Below are 21,058 nucleotides of genomic sequence, written 5' to 3' on the forward strand. Positions count from 1 at the left end.
AAAGATGAAGAGAGAGGGAAAGAGAGAAAGGAGAGAGTGGAGGATGAAGGAGGGTAAAGAATGAGAAACACAAATTTGTCTTTAAAACTTGAAATTATGTATTCATAAATGGAGGTTTTGCATGAAACCTCACAAGGGGAAATTTTTTATCTTCAGGTGAAAAATTAGGATACATCATCCCCAACACTGACTTTATGAAAGAAAATGCAAAAAAAAAAACCTAACCAAACAAGTATTACAAATCAATAAAATCTTTAATATAAAACACATGCTGATAATACAGTAAATTTCTCTTACAGTAATTTGGAGGGGGCATCCTCTTGGACTTGGAATTTAAATCATTTATATTCAAAATCCTAGAGAGAGTCCCCTCAAGAGTTTAGTTATTAAAAGGTCCCCAAATGAAAATTGGGTTTATACACAGACATGTATAAGCTGATAAATGAATACTCAAATTCAAAAGACAAATAGTATTGACCATGTGCCTCTCTTTTCCTCATATATTATTTCATTTGACATATGGTGTCGTGTATCTAATTGCATTTACTTTTAGCAATTCTAACTAAAGCAAACATGAGGAACAGAGTGGATATGGTCTACATATAAATAGTTTAAATGTTTCTTAATTTTCTAGAATAAGGCAATATAATATAACAGACGGGAAGAACCACACCGCTAGTTGATAACCAATGTAATTATAATCTATACATATAAAGCAAATTACTACTTTCACTGATCATAAAAAACATTGAATACAAAATTGTTTACATTCTTCACTTATTACAGTATAAATTCAAATGATTAAATAATTCATCATGTCATTACAACACCTTTTTAAGCAGAAATTATGAATTATTGCAATAATGTTTACACAATAGATGGTCTACAAGAAATTAAAAATACATATTATTATACTTAAAAAATAAAAAGTACTGAGGAAAGATGCAATTTACAGAAGAAAAAATAGAAAAAAGTAAACAAAGGAAAGAAAGAGAGCCAGAAAAAAGATGGGAGAGAGAAGGGGAAAATGCACCCCTTAACAAGTATTGGCATGTGAAACCCTACCCTTGACAAGTATTGGAAACAAAACGATACTCTTGGCAAGTAGTCCCTGAAATGAACCCCTAAACAAGTACAGCGATATTTTATTGTTATGTCTCGGGTCAGTCGGTCGTCGTTTTTACCTTTACACATTTGGTTTGGTACGGCCCCACTCCTCGCGCAAATCAGACTCTAAACACGTAATGTTTGGGGAAAAAAGACATCCTTTATAAAACATTTTAATTTGTTTATCATCCCCGCAAATTTGACCCTAAACACGTAGCTTTCCTAGCAAAATAGATACACTTTTTTCATTATTTTTGTGTTTTTGTCACCCTTATCACGTTACGTACGTAACGTGCCCTATCTTGAAAAAGACACCCTTTTTAGGTGTTTTTTGGTCGTGTATGGTATCCACTCGTCAATGTACGTGGCCCCCCTGGCGGGAAGCCACATAAAGAGAAACAAAATGATAGCCAAAGGTATAGGAAGATATAGACAAAGTAAGAAGACAAATGTGATTAGAGAGCATTTACAAGTTGATAACCACTGGATGAAGTGAACTGGAGTTTTTCTTTCGAAAACAGGAACTAAATCAGTCACTTGTGACACATGCACAAATCAAAACTAACTTATGCAGGTAGAAGTGATGACAAGTCATGGTCAACAAAATCAAGAAATTTAGTGAGATTTAACAGGCCATCTACCGGTGTCAGTGTGGAGTGCGCCCTCCATAAAAAGAAACTAATATGAATTCAGTAGGAAATAGATATGGGGGAGAGAGAATCTTGTACCGTATGATGCAGAAATGTTCCAATGTGACGAGCCTTACACAAAAGTGAATATTATTGTTAACATTATCATACAGGTGAAGAAACTCCTAAGAGTCAAGTCCACCCCAGATAAAAGTTTATTTGAAAAAAAAGAGAAGAAACATAACACTGAAATTTTCATCAAAATCCGGTATGAAATAAGAAAGTTAGGACATTTTAAAGATTCGCTTTTATTTATATGCACAACTCAGTGATATGCAAATGAGAGTCGATGATGTCCCTCACTCACTACTTCCTTTGTTTTTTATATTTTTGAATTGTACAATATATCAATATTTACAGATTTGACAATAAGGACCCTCTTGTTTGAACCACAAAATGTTAAAACAATATTACATATGTTCAGGGAGGATTCAAACTACGTTTCACATGACAATTCTGAGAAAAAAATTAGAATATTTTATATTCCATGTAATGAAATACAAAAGAAATAGTGAGTGGATGATGTCGTCAGTTTCCTCATTTGCATACCGACCAAGATGTGAATATAACGATGTCGTGATCTTTAAAAATCTTTAAAACGTCATAACTTTCTTATTTTCCATCTGATTTTAACTCTTTGCCCGCCATGGACATAATCCCTCCTGTGCTACATTAATTTAAGGGTGTAACCTAAGGAGCGGTTTGACACAGATTATGCAAATCAACTCACAATAACTTTTGATTGGTTTAATACAGTAAAGAAAAGCTTTGTCTGTACACTGAACAATGCAATGTACTCATCACTATTGTGTGTGAGTGTATTACAATAGATTTAATGCACCCTATGTGTATTGTGAATGAAATGTCAAAGTTGCCATTGCGAAGATATCGATGAACACGCCCCACTAAGAACTGAAGACTGGCACGGGATGATCGACTCTTTGCCTTTGTCGAAGTTGGCAGCCCCCTGTATGTTACTCTAGTTAAACAAAGCGGGAAAATAGTTAATGAAATTTTCAGTGTTACGCTTGTTTGATTTTTCTCTTTTCATTCAAACCAACTTCTGAACAAGATCAAGGTCAGGAGAATGTTTCATACCATGGTAACAGGGCTCAGCAGCCAATCACAATCAAGGTTACTGTGGTAGTTACGACAAAGTTACAATAGTTGTAACTTGTTATAAAAGGGTCCTCATGAGCAACAGGGGAACAAGAAAAAGACTTTGGATTGATACAGTAATCTGCAGAAATAAACGAGAGAGGGAGGAGTATTACTGAATACAGAAGGTTAGGAGGTCAAGGTTGTCGAATAGTATGATCAGCAGAGTCAAAAGAATATGGCACTTAGAGAAACACAGCTTCAGTATCTTAACCTACAGAGGCCCATTTCATAAAGGACTTGCAACTGTTGTAACTTTGCCATTATGGCAACTACCATGGAAACCTTGATTTTGATTGGCTGCTGAGCCCTGTTGCCATGGTAGTTGCCATTATGGCAAAGTTATAACAGTTGCAAGTCCTTTATGAAGCGGGCCCCAGGTCAGTATTCAGTCTCTCAAACCGCTATCTTTCATTCCGCTGGTTCACTGGGATGTCTGGCAAGGATCTCTGGGAGGAAGCTTCCAGACGGCCCGTGGAAATGGTACCTAAACAGACAAAGATACAAGAAATATTAACATAAACTTGCTGAGAATCAAGTTGCCGTAATTTCATGCAAGTGATCAATATTTGTTAAAATGCTCTTGATCATATTTGCTTATAAAATTTTCTTTTTCATAACTGTTACTTTGTTGTGGTTTCAGTTTACTTTTTTCAGATTCAACATCATCACCATATTAACATCAATCTAGGGTTCTCAAAAACATAATAAAAAAAACCTTTGACCTACTTGGAGATGCATGTAGAAGGGGTCTCTTCCAGATTAAATTCAGCCACAGTAACGTTTTTCTGAGCCATCATTGGGGCATACATCGCAGCTGGGTATACCACCGATGATGTGCCAACCTGAAAGAAATGGAATCATATATGCAGAAATACGTATAAGGCGGATACAAAATACCTGTATAAAGTATCAAATGAAATAAGTGCTGTGCATTCAACATTACTTCAGCTGATTGTACTCTGGGCGATGGACAATACCCTCAAAATATCTCTTTCTGCTTTTTCTTGTGGTGATACAAACTATTTATCCATGATGTATTCTTTAAAAATCTGTATTACATGCCCTCCTATAGAAAGAACACATGATCTACTGATAGATGTGAAAAAAGAGGCAGTTTAAGAGAAATATAGACTTAAGTAATGGAGAGAGTTGTTCACAAGTGACATCACACATCTTTGTCGCATTGCCAATTTGAGGATCTCCATATTATTAGTGATCGCAATATTCCAATGCTCATAACTTTCCCATTACTTGTCAGATTTTTCTCAAACTTTCGTTGATCTGATTCTTTGATTTTTCTGTTTTCACACAAGCTATCTTGTTCCAAAGGTTTCATTCTCCTTTAATGAAACTTACCACCATGAATAGGTCACAGGTTTTCAGTTCCTTTTCAATTGCCGACAAATTATCCATATCTAATGATTCACCAAACCACACCACATGAGGGCGCACCATAGAATCACAGCCCGGCTGAGAGCATCTTCAGAGAAAGAGGTTTACATAAAAAGAATGAACGATTCTACTGTTTAGTATGTGACAATCCAGCTGAAAACACACATGAAATTGATTGCCAGGCAAGCTTCTCTGTAATTAATTAACCCATTGCCTACAAAAACCTGGTGGAATCTCTTCACCCTATGGGAATCATAGAATCTAGTAGGGAACAGGTTAAATAAAATAGACATAGAGACGCTACAGTCACACCAACAAAACAAACTCTAAACCTACCAATGGTGTATAATTGCAAAGATACTACAAGGGGAAGATCGGACAATACATAGAGCACGCAATGAAATGCTCAGGAAGAGCGCCCCACAGCGTTGAGTAAGTAACAACCTTTTTTTACCTTTGCGTATCGCAATCTGGTTGTGTACAAAACATATGAGAGAAAGGGTGAAGGAATAGACGATTTTTACACTTTAAGATTTTTTTTCTTCAAATATATTTTCCTTAAATTAGAGATGAAAATATATTTCAGAGTTTTCTGGGTAATTAAAGGTGGAATTATTCACATGCGCCGCCCTTGTGCCCTCTCCCAAATCCCTTTTCTAATTTTCCCCATATGTTTTATACACAGCTGAGTGCTGATGTGTCCGATCTTCCCTTGTATAATCTTTGATCATTGGAAATAATGTAAAAATCTTATGTGCAATGGAGTTGGTTTTGTTGGAGTGACTATGGCATGATAAAAAGTAGCTTTTCAGGCCCCTGATGAATAAAAGCACTAACTATGGTAGCTTTGCTATCCAAAGGTAACTACAATGAAATCCTTGATGTTGATTCACTGCTGAGTTGTTACCAATGGTAGATGAGTTTGACTCTAACATCATGAAGGGGCGGATCCAGGATTTTCCAAAAGGGGGAGGGCACAATTTTCCAATGAAAATTTTGACAAGCCCCCCCCCCAAAGAAAAAAGGTTTTCACCTAAAACGGAGGTGTTTTCGTCCGCCAAAAATTTGAATGGCAAAAAAAAAAGGTCCTCACTTTCAAAAGGGGGGGAACACTTGGGTAAAAACAGTATATTATTTGGAAGAGCCTGCACCTTGATCCCAGGCCTTGAACATTTCCAACAAGCCATTCATGTGTTTTTTTATGATCCTCCCACTAAAGATATTTGTATTACCTTGTTTTTTTATTATTATTATTATTATTATTATACCGAGGTTTTTTACCTGACTGCTAAGAAAGCACAAATGCCTGTGAGCAAGCAACCAGGGGACCAACGGCTTAAGGTCCTCTCCGAGGGACCTGGTAATGAGGATAAATGCCTTACCAAAGGGCACTAGCGCACCACTTGGGAATCGAACCCAGGTCACCGGAATTCGAAACCCCCACTCTACCGACTGAGCTACCGCGCCTCCTATTTAGCCATAAAAAACATTAAAAAATTTAACAATGTAATTACATAAATACAATTTGAAATTGGATAATTGAATATGGATGAAGTAGAAATGAAAGAAAAGAAGAAAAGAGTAAGAAAACGTTTTTTCCATGGGCCAGGGCTCGCAAAAGTAAAATTCAGTCCTATTGCCCAGAGGCATGCGAGCCCTCATGGAAAAACCGTTGAGAGAATATTGCACATTCCAATATTTATATGTATGTATGAAATGTTTTTATCTTGAAGTGAAAATAAATGAATGTTTTGAAACAGATGTTTATCACCCCATACAAACGTAATCAGCATCATTCTAAAATGTATGATGGAATTTGAGTGGCTTGTTTAATCCCAGAGGCAGTGATAACCCCTTTCATTTAATGATAATAATAATAGTATATACCATTTATATAACGCAGCTACTATATTGATATACTCTACTGTGCTTAACATTTAGTATCATATTATTACCCCGGCTGTAGCCAAGCCGCATTATAGGCGTTCAAGCATTCGAAGAATTTCTACCGTGAACCCATTAACCTCACCTGGGTTGAGTGCAGCACAATATGGGTAAATTTCTTGCTGAAGGAAAATATTGAAAGACTAGATCACACTCGGATTCAGATTCTTTCGGGGGGGGGGGGGGTGGGGCACTCACATACATTGGTGGTACCGGAACGTACCGCTTTGATGACCCCCTCTTTCAGACCTAATTTTCAGTTCCTTAGATACTTCAAATGACAAAATTTCCGTTCAGAAGCCGCCCTGCTCACAAGACCCGTTACAAAACATCTCAGTTCCCCAGCCCTGCCTAAATTGTCGAGCATCACAAAGCTATAGCTCCACGCACGGCTTCATATTCCCTCTATACCATGCAGTTAAATGTACAGTAGTATGGCTGGCGCCCACATGCACAGCGCTAGCACAATAGAACGCATTGTGTACGCAATCCCATTCCGTAGACCCTGTTTTTCACACCGCCTAGTATATTTTTCATTCCCAAGACCCTGTATTTCACCCATATAGTCAGTTCCGTAGCCCACCATTTCAGGATTTCATGAGGCACACTCCCATCAAAATATAATTTGTGTGCCCCCACCCCCCGGATTCTATTCAAGTGGAATTCTTCATTAATGAGTATTTGTAAAATTAATTCACCTTATTGAAACAAGAACAATACAGGGCAGACTCAATAAACCCCATTATGCCTTTTGGGTAGTAGTGAAAATTAAATTTACAAAATAGATATCAAACTCAAACTGTCTAATTGATATCTAGTACATGCAATTACAATAGCCTTTCGCAATAGCATGCATTTGCAGCATGTACAGCAAATATAACCTTGCTAAGGAGACAATACATATAATTTTTAGATGATATTGAAAGCATCAATCAAATTGAGTATAACAGTAGTCCAAATTGTAACTTGTTACCTTGGTAACTGATCCTCGGGAATGCGAGATGAATCTGCATCAACATCAGGCTCACTGGTAGAGACAGATTAAAAAAAAGAAAAAAGAATCAGACCAATATGTGTTAATGATTTCATATTCATTGAGTTGGTGTCACAGTAATTTGAATGGAATGACAAAATAAGGCAGATTGCCATTGGCAATCTTGGCTGTCGATGTAACAAACTTGTGTATAGTCATCATAGCAAAAAAAAACAGTTTCGCTTAATATCACAAAACAGTTATATATGCACATCCTGTTCGGTATGCAAATGAGGGGACCGATGACATCACCCACTCACTATTTCTTTTGTATTTTATTATATGAAATATTAAATAGTTTGATTTTCTCGTCATTGTCATGTGAAACGAAGTTTCATTCCTCCCTGAACACGTGGAATTCCATTATTTTAACATTTTGTGGTTCAGGCAAGGAGGTCCTAATTGTCAAATTCGTAAAAATTGAAATATTGTATAATTCAAAAAATAAAAAAAACAAAAGAAATAGTGAGTGAGTGACATCATCGACTCTCTCATTTGCATATCACTGAGTTGAGCATAGAACTGTTTTGTGAAAAATAAGCGAAACTTTAAAATGTCATAATTTTCTTATTTTACATCCGATTTAAAGTTTTCAGCGTTCTTCATGTTTGATTTTTCTCTATTTATTTAAATCAACTGTTTTCTGGGGTGGACTTGACCTTTAAAGGAAAATGAAACCTTTGGAACAAGAATGCTAATGTGAAAACAGAAAAATCAAAGAAACAGATCAAGGAAAGTTGGAGAATATTGGCCCAATAATGTGAAAGTTATAGCATTTGAATATTGCGATCACTAATGCTAAGGAGATCCTCACATTGGCAATGCGACAGAGATGTGTGATGTCACTTGTGAACAACTCTCCCATTACCGGTACTTTAGTATATATTTCACTTACACTGCCTCTTTTATCACATCAATCGGTAGATCATGTATTCTTTCTATAGGAGGGGATGTACTACAGCTTTTCAAAGAATATATTATGGATAAAGAGTTTGTATCACCATATAAGAAAGAGCAAAAAGAAACATTTTGGGGACATTTTATAGTGATCAAAAGGAAAGTTGTTCACATGTGACATCATACATCTTTGTCGCATTGCCAATAGGAGGATCTCCATAGCAATAGTGATCGTAATATTCAAATGCTCATAAATTTTTCATTATTTGTCTGATTTTTCTCAAACTTTCTTTGTTCTTCTTCTTTGATTTTTCTGTTTCCACACAAGCCCACTTGTTCCAAAGTTTTCATTTCCCTTTAAGTACATATTGCTTAGTTTAAAACTAAAAAAATACATTGATTGTCACAAGTTCAGGAGGGTATATCCAAAATATAATCCTACACTTACAAACTATTTTGAAGCCATTTTATGACTTACCCTCTATTAGCCAAGGCAGGGACAATAGGACTTTTCCTATTCTCTTCAACATGCTGACATTTCAAACAGCGAGTTTTAAAGAGAGATCCTGAAAGGAAGGAAACACATAAGCACCTTAACAAAAATCTCAGCCGTGTCTTTCAACAGGATATCCCACTGCATCTCCTTGCTGATAATATAATATAATATAATATAATATACCCATCATTTTGGCATTTATACACATAACAATGGGGAAACCCAGAAAGATACTGTGAAAGACAATGAGTCTGATTCCTGCAAAAAAAAATCAGCACAGACTTGTTAAGATGTCTAATAAATTACAATAATACACATTTTTGGATGAAGCAAAAATAGATTGACTCAAATATTGAATTGAAATCATGAACAGGCTAACAATCAATATTGCCATACAAGGAAATCATTGTATCATCAATACTGTAGTCAGAATTTCAATATCATAATCTTTTCATGATAAAGCCTTTCCTCATCTGATTTCTTTCCTTGAATTTTTAAAGCTCAATAAAATAAATGTTTATACTGTTTTCATAAAATGGAGATGGTAAAAATAAATGCCTTGTTAAATCCATGTAAGGAATTCGTTCATACATTTACTCTTCTTTTTTAGGAATGAAAATATATAAAAGGAATATATTAGTTCACAACCGTCAGTTCAATAAAAACTCATAGCATATTAAAATAAATTATGAAAAAATAATATAGAAAAAAAAAATCAGAAGGAAATTAATTTTTTTTAAACTACAAAATAAAACCAGAAGAAAAGGAGTGATCAGAAGAACATAAGAATAATTTAACAGATAAAAAAATCTTACCATGCATCTCTATAACATTGGTTGAACCAGCTTGTCGATGAAGTTCATCTATATTTTGGGTGATGACTACTACTCTACGACCCTGCTTACTAAGCCGTTTCTCAAAATCTGCAATAGCCTGGGGGAAAATTGAAGGAAAAAATTAATTTCAGCAGATGTCATTTACTGAATGCTCACCAATTTATTTCAACATTTTTAATTGACAACAAAATATGATTATTGAGCAATATTGTTTTACTTTTTACCTGTGGCAATTACAACCAATGTCAAATGAAGCAGAGGGTGTGATTGATGTAGGTGCACATATTTAACCAGTTTCAAGATTGCAAGTCATTGAAAACAGTTGCAGATAATACATCATATCATAATCACATCAACACCCCTGTCCATTTCTTACATATAATCTCTATCATCAACCTGTATTTTAGCAATCTAATTATCAATCATCTCCCTCTCCTTTTAATCATCAATTCATCATCACCATCAACATCATTATTTCAATCATTGCATATGTGCATCACCATCACCATTAGCAGCACAATCATTATCATCATGGTATAAATTATAATATAACATCACAATCATAATGCATAACCACAACTGCCCTGCCACCAGTACACCCAAACTACCAACACCACTATCATCATGATCAATGTTATCTTCATTATCATCATATCACCACCACCATCATCACCATCGTCATCACTATCACCACCATCATCAATCATCATCATCAATATTACCATCCTCATAACTATCACCATCATTATCATTGATCATCGCTATCATCATCATCATAACCATCATCATCATCATCATAATCATCACCAACAATATCATCATTAACATCACTACCATCACTGTCATCACCATCATCATCACCATCATTATAACTATCACAATCATCTTCACTATCACATCATCATCATCATCAACATCAACAATATAACTATCACAATTATCGTCACTATCACCATCATCATCATCGTCCTCATCATCATCATCATCATCATCATTTTTCAGTGTATGTCTTTTCCACCACCTAAGTTACTCCCACTTCTTTCTTATCACAAATTCCAATAAACACCACGACTTCCTGATTAAATCAATCGTACTGATACCTCTCACCACTGTCCTTACTCACAATGTGGCCCTTGTTTGGATGTTTGGTAATCATCACTTCCCGTCTGTAATGGTAGAACTCCCAAACCAGAGAAGGGTTATCCTGAAATGCTTCTGGAGTGGCAAGTTGCTAGAATAAAAAGCAAATCATACATTTGCATCTATTCAAAATTAGGATACCACTCATCGCCCTTATAAAAAATGTTCATGAAAACATCAGTGTCACCAGAGTGGTAAAAGACTGGAATTCTTACTGGAATTCTTTGATTGCAGATTTACAAATACTTTTGTAAGTCCTCAAAAGTCTTTCACTAACCTATGAAAAGTCATCAATCCTGATCTCATAATACAGTTTGAGTAAAATAAATTGACATTTCACAAATCCTGAAAAAAATCATGTCATGAACACACAATTATTATATATGGCCTGAAAGAGTATGTTCTCCCAAATAATTTGATACCATACATATGTGGTTGGCCGTATGTCAGTGATGTGTAAAAGCTTGTATGATCAGGAGGTATTCCTGCAGTGGTGTTAAGTTTGATTTACGCCAAAGTAAGGCATGACTGCAATGAATGCAGCCAGATAATCATACACTGGTTGCACTAACATCCATTTCAAAACACCTTTTTGATAATTTGATTGAAAAGCGATTTGCGAATATGTTTACTAACTGTAACTCATGTCGGATATGACATCATTGGCATCTGGATTCATTCATTGCAGTCATGCCTTACTTTGGCAAAAGTCAAAATTTACATCACAGCAAAGAATAACTCCTGATCATCCAGGCATTAACACATAGTGACATACCACATAAATAAGATATTAAATTAATTGGGAGTTGATACTCTTTCCTTTTTCCAGCCATGTATAATGATTATGCATTTTCATGACATATTTTTTTCTTAGTGTGAGGTGTCAAGTTTTTTTTTACTCACATGGTATATCCAATGTCATGCAATGATTCTAATTTTTATAAATATTTCTTGAACTTTGAAGGTAGCAAAATAAACTTCAATCGACTTGTTAACATACCCGTTAAGAATATTGACTATAACTTAGTCATACTGACAGAACATTGCCGTCTATGCACATACCTGCGCTTGCCACTTCCGCCAGAACCCTCCCGCTCCTCGGAACGTTGGTACTCCACTCTCGGCACTGGCTCCAGCACCTGTCATAAATACGATGTGTTTTGCCTTTGAGATTTCTTCGCGAAGAGCTGCACTATCCGAGTTCCATCTTTGTTCTCCTGCTGCAGCCATCTTGAAGCTTTTTATTTCTTGCAGCGGATTTAGTAAATCTCTCAAGGCTCCAGAGACCGCACGAGGAATACAACTTCCTGAATATGATGCCCTTCTCGAGTGTGCTAAAACTAATGTTCCTCCTCGTAATAACCACATTCTGATGATAATAAATTTGGGGGAAATTCCCCGTGTGCCTAGTCTATTTCGACGTCTTCATATGATCATTTTAATTCCTTTCGACGACAGTATTATATAAAATGATATTTCATATGTTTTTATTCAATATCAAAAATATATATTGAAGTATTTTGAACAGATTTGTCGATTTTTGTTGTTGTTGTAATGAAAATAACAAGATCAACCTCTATTTTATTTGTATCAACTCTTGAAGAAGACTAACCAGGCGTGACACGAAAACAAACAAAAACAGAATCCACCATTATTTTGCACCGACGTATGAGGCGCCGAATGTACCAATATTATATAGAACAATTATTTGTTATATAATCATTATTTATTAAATAATAACTATTATTTATATATAATTTACATTTTATTTGTAAATAACTACTATTATATAAAATATCATTTCTAATTATTTATATATAATTCCAAGTAATACTTCATTATTTGTAAATAATAATAGTTCGACATTCCATTATTTATAAATAATGATTATTTGTTTTTCATTATTTATAAATAATGATTATTTGTTTTTCATTATTTATAAATAATGATTATTTGTTTTTCATTATTTACAAATAATGATTATTTGTTTTTTCATTATTTATAAATAATGATTATTTGTTTTTCATTATTTATAAATAATGATTATTTGTTTTTCATTATTTACAAATAATGATTATTTGTTTTTCATTATTTATAAATAATGATTATTTGTTTTTCATTATTTATAAATAATGATAATTGGTTTTTCATTATTTATAAATAATGATTATTTGTTTTTCATTATTTACAAATAATGATTATTTGTTTTTCATTATTTATAAATAATGATTATTTGTTTTTCATTATTTATAAATAATTTGTTGAGTTTTCCATTATTTATAAATAATGATTATTTGTTAAATAATGAAAACGTCTACTTCATTATTTATAAATAATTTTTTCGAGTGCACCATTATTCTCATTATTTATAAATAATCATTATTTAATGTTCGAGTTTTCCATTATTTATAAATAAAGATTATTTGTTAAATAATGAAATATCTACTTCATTATTTATAAATAATAATTTTGTTTCAATATCCCATTAATCATTATTTATAAACAATTTTTACAGTTTGCCATTATATACAAATAATCATTATTTATTAAATAATGCCATTATTTATTAAATAATGCCATTATTTATTAAATAATGGTTATTTGTATATAAATAATGATTATTTATAAATAATGGATATTGAAACAAAATTATTATTTATAAATAATGAAGTAGATATTTCATTATTTAACAAATAATCTTTATTTATAAATAATGGAAAACTCGAACATTAAATAATGATTATTTATAAATAATGAGAATAATGGTGCACTCGAAAAAATTATTTATAAATAATGAAGTAGACGTTTTCATTATTTAACAAATAATCATTATTTATAAATAATGGAAAACTCAACAAATTATTTATAAATAATGAAAAACAAATAATCATTATTTATAAATAATGAAAAACAAATAATCATTATTTATAAATAATGAAAAACCAATTATCATTATTTATAAATAATGAAAAACAAATAATCATTATTTATAAATAATGAAAAACAAATAATCATTATTTGTAAATAATGAAAAACAAATAATCATTATTTATAAATAATGAAAAACAAATAATCATTATTTATAAATAATGAAAAACAAATAATCATTATTTGTAAATAATGAAAAACAAATAATCATTATTTATAAATAATGAAAAACAAATAATCATTATTTATAAATAATGAAAAACAAATAATCATTATTTATAAATAATGAAAAACAAATAATCATTATTTATAAATAATGGAATGTCGAACTATTATTATTTACAAATAATGAAGTATTACTTGGAATTATATATAAATAATTAGAAATGATATTTTATATAATAGTAGTTATTTACAAATAAAATGTAAATTATATATAAATAATAGTTATTATTTAATAAATAATGATTATATAACAAATAATTGTTCTATATAATATTGGTACATTCGGCGCCTCATACCGACGTACCGGTATTTCATTTGAATCTGGTACAATAAATTCGTAGCCAATATCTGGAATGTAGTATTGCAAATGTTGCTTGTATCGTTCACTATACTCTACTGCTATCCGTCATGGCTTCATGAATGTGCAAAATATTAATCCTGAATAGTATTTTGTCGTGATAATGAAACTATTTTCTTCCTGATTCTTGACGACGCGCCCGTATCCTATCCGGCTACAGTGCAGTGCAGTACGTTGTCAATCGAGCTCGCAAGCGATTCCCCGGCCCGTCCAAGCAACCTCCGGTAAGTATTCAGCTTTATAAATATATTATAATCATGTATGATGGGGGGGGGGGGGGGCACCTAAAGCTACGCAGTTTGTTTACAAACGATATCAGAAAAACAATGCAAATTTTGATATTTTAACAAATTATCTTTCACTAATATTGTGGCAAAAATTCTATTTATAATATAAAGATCATTAACCAGGAAGAAGAAAAAGAATCACTATAACTAGTATAAGATTATGTAAATCCTGCCATGTTTTCTGAACTTGATTTCGCCACCTGATGTAGAACTACTAGAAGGGGTCCTAAAGCTACGCACTCGATTTATCATGCAAAAAATAGTATCTCATGTGTCTCAAAACTCTCAATTTTCTAAATATGTTCATATTGGTATAGGATTATATGAAATTAAAGCAAATATAACTCAAAAATTCCAAACAGTTGTGGGTTTTCTCTGCATTTTACTGCAGCCTCTGTAGAAAAAATTGAATAGGAATCGTTCATCACTCTGCAGTCACAGTCCAACACACAGAGTGCGTATTTGCCATTAAAAACTGCATTGCGCGATGAGTGGTGCATAGCTTTAGGGCCCCCTTCCATACATGTAAATTGTAATTGTTAATTGATGGCACTATAGCAGGCAGCAGCCCAGGAGAAAATAAAAGGTCTACAGGTGTATTGTTGTCGCACAATAATCATCAATATCATGGTAATGGTGCAGAATGAATCATTGACAGAATCATGCAACAAGTCTGAGAAAATGCAAGCTAATGATTACCCCTGTAGTTTTTGCCTTTGGCAACAAAAAAATAATTCAAAGAATAAATAAAAACTTTACCAAGGCTGCATGCAAGAGCTAAAAAGTTAGTAGTGTTGTTGCTGAATTTCCGATTGGCACTACTGTAATGAAAATTTGCAAATTTGTATTAATTATTTAAATGAATCCTGCCAAATCCGAGTATTGTTACTTGATTCAGATTCAATCAGAATATGCAGGAACTGTCTCCAAAAATCAAAGGGAATCCAATTTTTTTTATTTTGAAAAATTGTCTTGCTCTAGCATTATAGTCATTCATGCGATTTTACTCCGATGAGTGCATGTTGAAAAGCTTCAGTAGGTCCGTTCTTAAAGCTATTTTCAATTTTGCGGTACCAAACAGAGTTGTTCTGTGGTAAGCTTAGTATCACTGGGGTTTTGCAAGGACAGAAGTTTATGTGGCAGATTGGATTGGGGTGGGATGTCTTAATCCACTACTCTTTCCACAGGAGACAAAGATGGTGGTTTCAGAACGTAGATTGTACAGTTTAAGAAAAGGATGTACCTTAGATGTACATGTAAGTTATGTTATTGTAGATGTCATTGATAATTGGTATCATTATTATTATTATTATTTATTCGGCATAATCAAACACATAAACAACATATATACAAACAATAGGAATAGGAGAGTCACATGGATGCCGGGAAAGGAAAAAGATTAAATAACTATAACCCGAAGGTCTTCCTTTTCAGTATCAGTTATACTAATGAAACATTACTACACTATTAACAAAAAATACCATCATCAATAAGTTGAAGTAGATAGCGGTCAATGCACATTGTCTTTTATGCTGGTCAGAATTCTGTTATTTAGGGTAAAATACCACTACTAACAAGAAAAGTAGGCCTAATTTACCTGTAAATTTACAAACAGATTTCTTGAAATTGCCACAATTCTAGTTAATTTATTCTTGCTAAAGATGCCTTCATATACGTGATCCAAAATGTATTGTATGTAACATGTGTAAGTGTAATAATGTTTTTTTTCATAGGCTTGTGGAAAAATATAAAACAGACATGTGCAAATTTGACTCCCTCTGAATTTGCTATAGATCCAGTGAAAACCATCCTCTAAAACGAATGTGACTGACTCTTATACATAGGACAGGAAATGCCTACATATCACAGAATGGCAAACGGAGCTGAGTCAACGGATATCAAATACCAGCGAATGAAATCACCTACTGGGGATGGCTACACTGCTTTACAGGTATGTGATAATGATGATGTAACTTCCTAGAATACCTAGGGTGCTTATCAATTTCATCTTGTATGACGTTGCCTTACATGCATGCAGTGTTCAAAATGAGAATTTATGGAATTTGTATTACATGACATGAGATTGCTGCACTTGTGTGACTGTGAGGACATAACATCAAAATTTCATAACACTTAATTGATTAATTTGTTTTTTCATATTTTGTGCTTTTGTTGAAACCAACTTGAAGGTATGGTGAAATTTCCCTTCAAGCATGACCTAAATTTGCTCTCAAATTGCAAGTTGCATCACTGCATTTGTTAGATTTTGCTGAAGGGATTCTTATTATTTTAAACATCAATTTGATGACATGTGAATATCATATGCATATTTGTGTTAAAAGTTCACTTTAAATCACAAATATTTTTTTTAACATGCCCAATAAGGCCCATGATGAGATGTCACAATAGTGTCCAAGTCAAAGACGTGGGATAATTTAGGCAATATTGGTGATACCTCCCTTAATACAAGGCAATATAAATGATATCTCCCTCAATGCAAGTCAATATTTTTCTCTTATTCACACAGTTCAAGAAGCGACCTGTCAAGATCCCGTGGAGATCCATAACCGTAGCCATTGTTCTCTTCATACTTGGCTCTGCCCTGCTATGCGTCGGAGCCCTCCTTCTCTCAGGTCACATCTCCAGCAAGTACAACGATCGTCTGTGGCCCATCATGATCCTGGGTGTCCTACTCTTTGTACCAGGGGCCTATCATGTTCGACTGGCTTGCTATGCTTACAAGGGCTACAAAGGCTATTCCTTTGAAGACATACCAGATTATGAGGACTGATGAACTGCACACGCCCTGTATTGAACCCCCTCATGTGCCTCCAAATTTCTTCCTATCATTCCTGCTATCTTTTTCACAAATACACAGTAAAAACTGAAAACTTCTGAAGAAGTCTGTGGCAGGAGGATACCATTCTAGACTTCGCCAGTAGAGGTTCTGCACCCTGGACCTACTCTACTCAAACTCAGTCATAACAAATAGTTGATATGTTTGTGTCTTTTGACTATATTTACTAATAATGAATCAGTGCTTGTGGTAATTTCACCACCATTCCCTCAGGCATTCTTTCAATCTTACTTTTTATTTTCTTATTTTCATACATTACCTTTTTCCATACTCTAAACCTGGGTTAAACTTATTCCAATGTTGATGTAAAATTTATTTTGGGTCTAATGAGATACTCTATCATTTTGTAAATGAGATATATTTATCAGTCAAACCAAATAAACCTCCTCAAGGATTGAATCTAAAAATTCAATCCTTGTATTTCTTATGTTTTACCCGACTAATGGTTTCATGTTAGTACAAGCATCGATGTTGATCTTGTTTGAGAAAGGGGTATAAGAATAATAGGGTAGAGTTTCGTTTTGCTACCCATTTTTAAATATGCATATCACATTTCAAAGTTAAACTTGAGTTTAGAATAAAGATCTCTAACTTTGTGTTTTTTAACTTACACTTTGTAACTATGTGCTAGTTACATGTCATGTTTTTCTCTCTGAAATTCTTGAGGTAAGGCAGGTAAAGTATTTTTAAGCTGAACAAAAAATGAAGGCAATTTTTCCATGGTAATCATTTAGAAATATTATCAATGATTCATCTTACAAACCATACATTTATTTATTTTTGCAGGGTATTTATTTTCGTTATGAATATACTACTCTTCCATTCAACCCTTTTCCCTTCATTCAACAATTGATGTTTTCATTCATCAAGGTTTACTGGTCAAGTGTTTTCACCATGTACATTTGAAACAATGTGTAGTATGTGTACCAAAATCTACTTAATTCTGTAAAATTTGGCATTTATAAAAACTTTTGTTTCAAATTCTAACAATAATGTGAAGAGATGAAAATTTGAAAGCAGTCATGCTAAAAAATGCTTATAATAACCAAAATGAATAAATAAGCATGTGTTGTATATTATACTTTGAAATTGCTGAGCAATCACACATTTTTCTATCAGGATCTACACATTCAAATACCAGTATTTTGTCATATTGGGGGTGGGGGGATGGGAGTATTTATTTTGTGATCATTGCCACAAATGGAATGTATTTTGAGCATATTCTCATTTTGGCCCTTTTTGGACCTTCTTTGGAGATTTCCCCTGACTTTGATTATATTCTTCTTCTTTCAGTGAAGTGTGTTTCAAGATACTGTAGAAATCCATTTGGTAAATATACTACTCTTCAATTCAATCCTTTTTTCCTTCATTCATTTTAACAATTAATTTTTTCATTCATCGAGGTTTACTGGTCAAGTGTTTTCACCATGTTGAGGAATGACTTTTCAGTATAGCCCTCCACATTATTTCTTTTTATTGGTACAAATTACATGTACAATCAGCATATTTTGTGTACATATAGATGATGTCTTTTTCCAGATGGAATGTTATTCTTTATTATGAAATGTTCATAAACACTGAATTCATCCAGAGTTAATTTTCATGCCAACACCATGGGGTTAGTGTAAGAATCCATATCATTATTTAGAAAATATTTTATGAGCAATACGACTTTGTGAATATTTATTGATATTATTTATTCATACGTGTAGATGAATTTATATTATGCAGTCGAGTACAGAAGGAAAAGAATATACTTATGTTTGTACTGCCATAGAATCCATGTGATCAAGATCACTTCTCTTTGAAATAGATTAGCTTTTGCACAATGTGAATCATTGGGTAGTGGTCCTTATTCATTGGTCCATATTCTCGACTCTGGTTTAATTGAAACCATGGTCTCCAGGCTAGAATTAAAGGCCTGGTCCCACTGGCCGACGGACACAAAACGTACTCATAACGGATACAGCGAACAAGCAAAATTTCAGGGTGGCTCCATCTGTTTTCATCCGCTCCACACAATGGACAAAATGGGCGAACAATGAAATCACAGTGGACGGATGCTCGATGGATATAGAGCGTATGAAGCACATATGCAGAGTACACATCAGATACATAACGTTTTCCAATGGATGGCAAGATTCTTTTCCGTTTTACATCCTCCCTGCATTGGTAAGTGTAGTGGGACCAAGCCTGAAGAAGCTAAGTGTTTGATTTGCCTTGCATTATCTTTATGATTTTTTTTTTTTCTCATTTTTTTCATATAGATGAATATTTTATATATCATTTCTAGGACAGGTTTTAGTTTGTTCTTTTGTAAGGCAAAATGTGATAAGTTGATCATCTGAATATAGAGATTTGTGTCACATTTGGCTCCCCATGGTTAACACATAGATTTAAGTTTATTATGAGTTCAGAATGTGGACCATTATTAATCCAGGCTTTTTCTTGGTAATCTGAGTGAGAATGGGATTGACTTGTGAAAGCTGGAAAAGCTAATGCGTTATTCTGTGATGGCTGATGTTAGTATGAAAATTGTGTTTGTGTGTAAAAAAATGAAACACAATGATGACATTGGAAGTTGACAAAACATTCTAGTGTGTTTAATGTTGGATTTTCAAATCACACTAGAACACCCGAGAGTGTGACTTAAAAGAGTCGCACTAACTTTCCAGTTGCATGCTGTATAAAAGGCATCACCACTTTGGTCAAATTATGCTAAGAGGATGCCCGTTACCGTGTATTAATCAATAAGATTGCACGTTACATACCATGTGCAATTCAGCACTAGGCATGACTCTAAGTCATACTTAACTCCTTGTGAAACATCAACCCTGTTTTTTTTATATGAATGATTAGAAACTTATGGGCAGAAACAAAACCCCAAAAGTGGAAGGGGATTCAAAACCCTGATTATCCAAAGACTAAGAGCATCCATTTTTCAAGCACATGGCAGCATTATTATACACCTGAAATGTATTTGAGTATGTCTAGTAATCAGCACTTCTCAATTAATGGTTTGGGAATCTATTATGTTGGCCATGGGATATCGAATTTAAGTTTTGTTTTATCAAAAAATGTAACATAACAAACGCAATTGAAAAAAAAGAATAAAGACTCAAACAATTTAAAAAAATTTGGCAAGCTTGAATTTGGCTCCTACATAGCAATACATGTAGGTGGCATACGTGTAGTGGACAGAGGAAACAGTCAACTTATATATTTATAGAAGACTGACTAGATCAAGATGAACTGCATTCTCATTCATATTTCATGTCATACATGGGTCTCAAAATTCAGAAGCAAAATTAAAAAATTGAGAAGTGCTGAAGATGAATTGTTCATTTGTATAATTTTTGTGTCAGAGAAAATGTTCTAGATAATATATACATGAAATTTCTGACCATTGTGTATTTTTTTATATGATCAGAAATCTAATAAAATAATAGATCTTCATAACAATATATTATGATTGACGATGTCATATTTTCCAGTCTTTGATGTACTACCAGCAGAGATCTTTATGGATTACACAGATGTGTATGTGTGGTTCAATACAGCCATTGTGAAATCCAGGATAAGCCAGTTCGTAGTTCCTTTCTGCGCATGATCAAAAGATTCTACGAATGATCAGAGAAAGGTCATTTGTACTAAAGTGACATGGTGGTTTAAAATCTAATGAGATAAGCACCAACTTTGATGTCTTGA

The 21,058-nt window shown here is 33.5% G+C and overlaps 2 protein-coding genes across 3 annotated transcripts; one reads left to right on the forward strand and one right to left on the reverse strand.

Annotated features, from left to right (window-relative positions):
• Window positions 1-235: 235 nt before the first annotated feature.
• Window positions 236-12,302, reverse strand: LOC129273552 (NAD-dependent protein deacylase sirtuin-5A, mitochondrial-like). Its single transcript, XM_054910604.2, has 8 exons — window positions 11,758-12,302; window positions 10,679-10,786; window positions 9,535-9,652; window positions 8,702-8,789; window positions 7,267-7,320; window positions 4,314-4,437; window positions 3,684-3,799; window positions 236-3,441 (listed from the first exon to the last, which is right to left on the reverse strand). Exons 1-8 carry the CDS (start codon window positions 12,061-12,063, stop codon window positions 3,366-3,368), a joined length of 990 nt encoding a protein of 329 aa, XP_054766579.2. The 5' UTR covers window positions 12,064-12,302; the 3' UTR covers window positions 236-3,365.
• A 1,824-nt stretch (window positions 12,303-14,126) lies between these two features.
• On the forward strand, window positions 14,127-20,814 carry LOC129273553 (transmembrane protein 230-like). Of its 2 annotated transcripts, none has more exons than XM_064107546.1 (3): window positions 14,127-14,430; window positions 16,287-16,444; window positions 17,021-20,814. In XM_064107546.1, the coding sequence occupies exons 2-3, from the start codon at window positions 16,346-16,348 to the stop codon at window positions 17,282-17,284; spliced, it is 363 nt and encodes a 120-aa protein (XP_063963616.1). In that variant the 5' UTR covers window positions 14,127-14,430; window positions 16,287-16,345; the 3' UTR covers window positions 17,285-20,814. The 2 variants fall into 2 exon arrangements, with proteins under 2 accessions (XP_063963616.1, XP_063963617.1); XM_064107547.1 differs by having other exon boundaries at window positions 14,141-14,430; window positions 16,338-16,444.
• The last annotated feature ends 244 nt before the right edge of the window (window positions 20,815-21,058 follow it).

Source organism: Lytechinus pictus, chromosome 12 (genome assembly GCF_037042905.1).
Source record: "Lytechinus pictus isolate F3 Inbred chromosome 12, Lp3.0, whole genome shotgun sequence".
Taxonomy (NCBI): domain Eukaryota; kingdom Metazoa; phylum Echinodermata; class Echinoidea; order Temnopleuroida; family Toxopneustidae; genus Lytechinus; species Lytechinus pictus.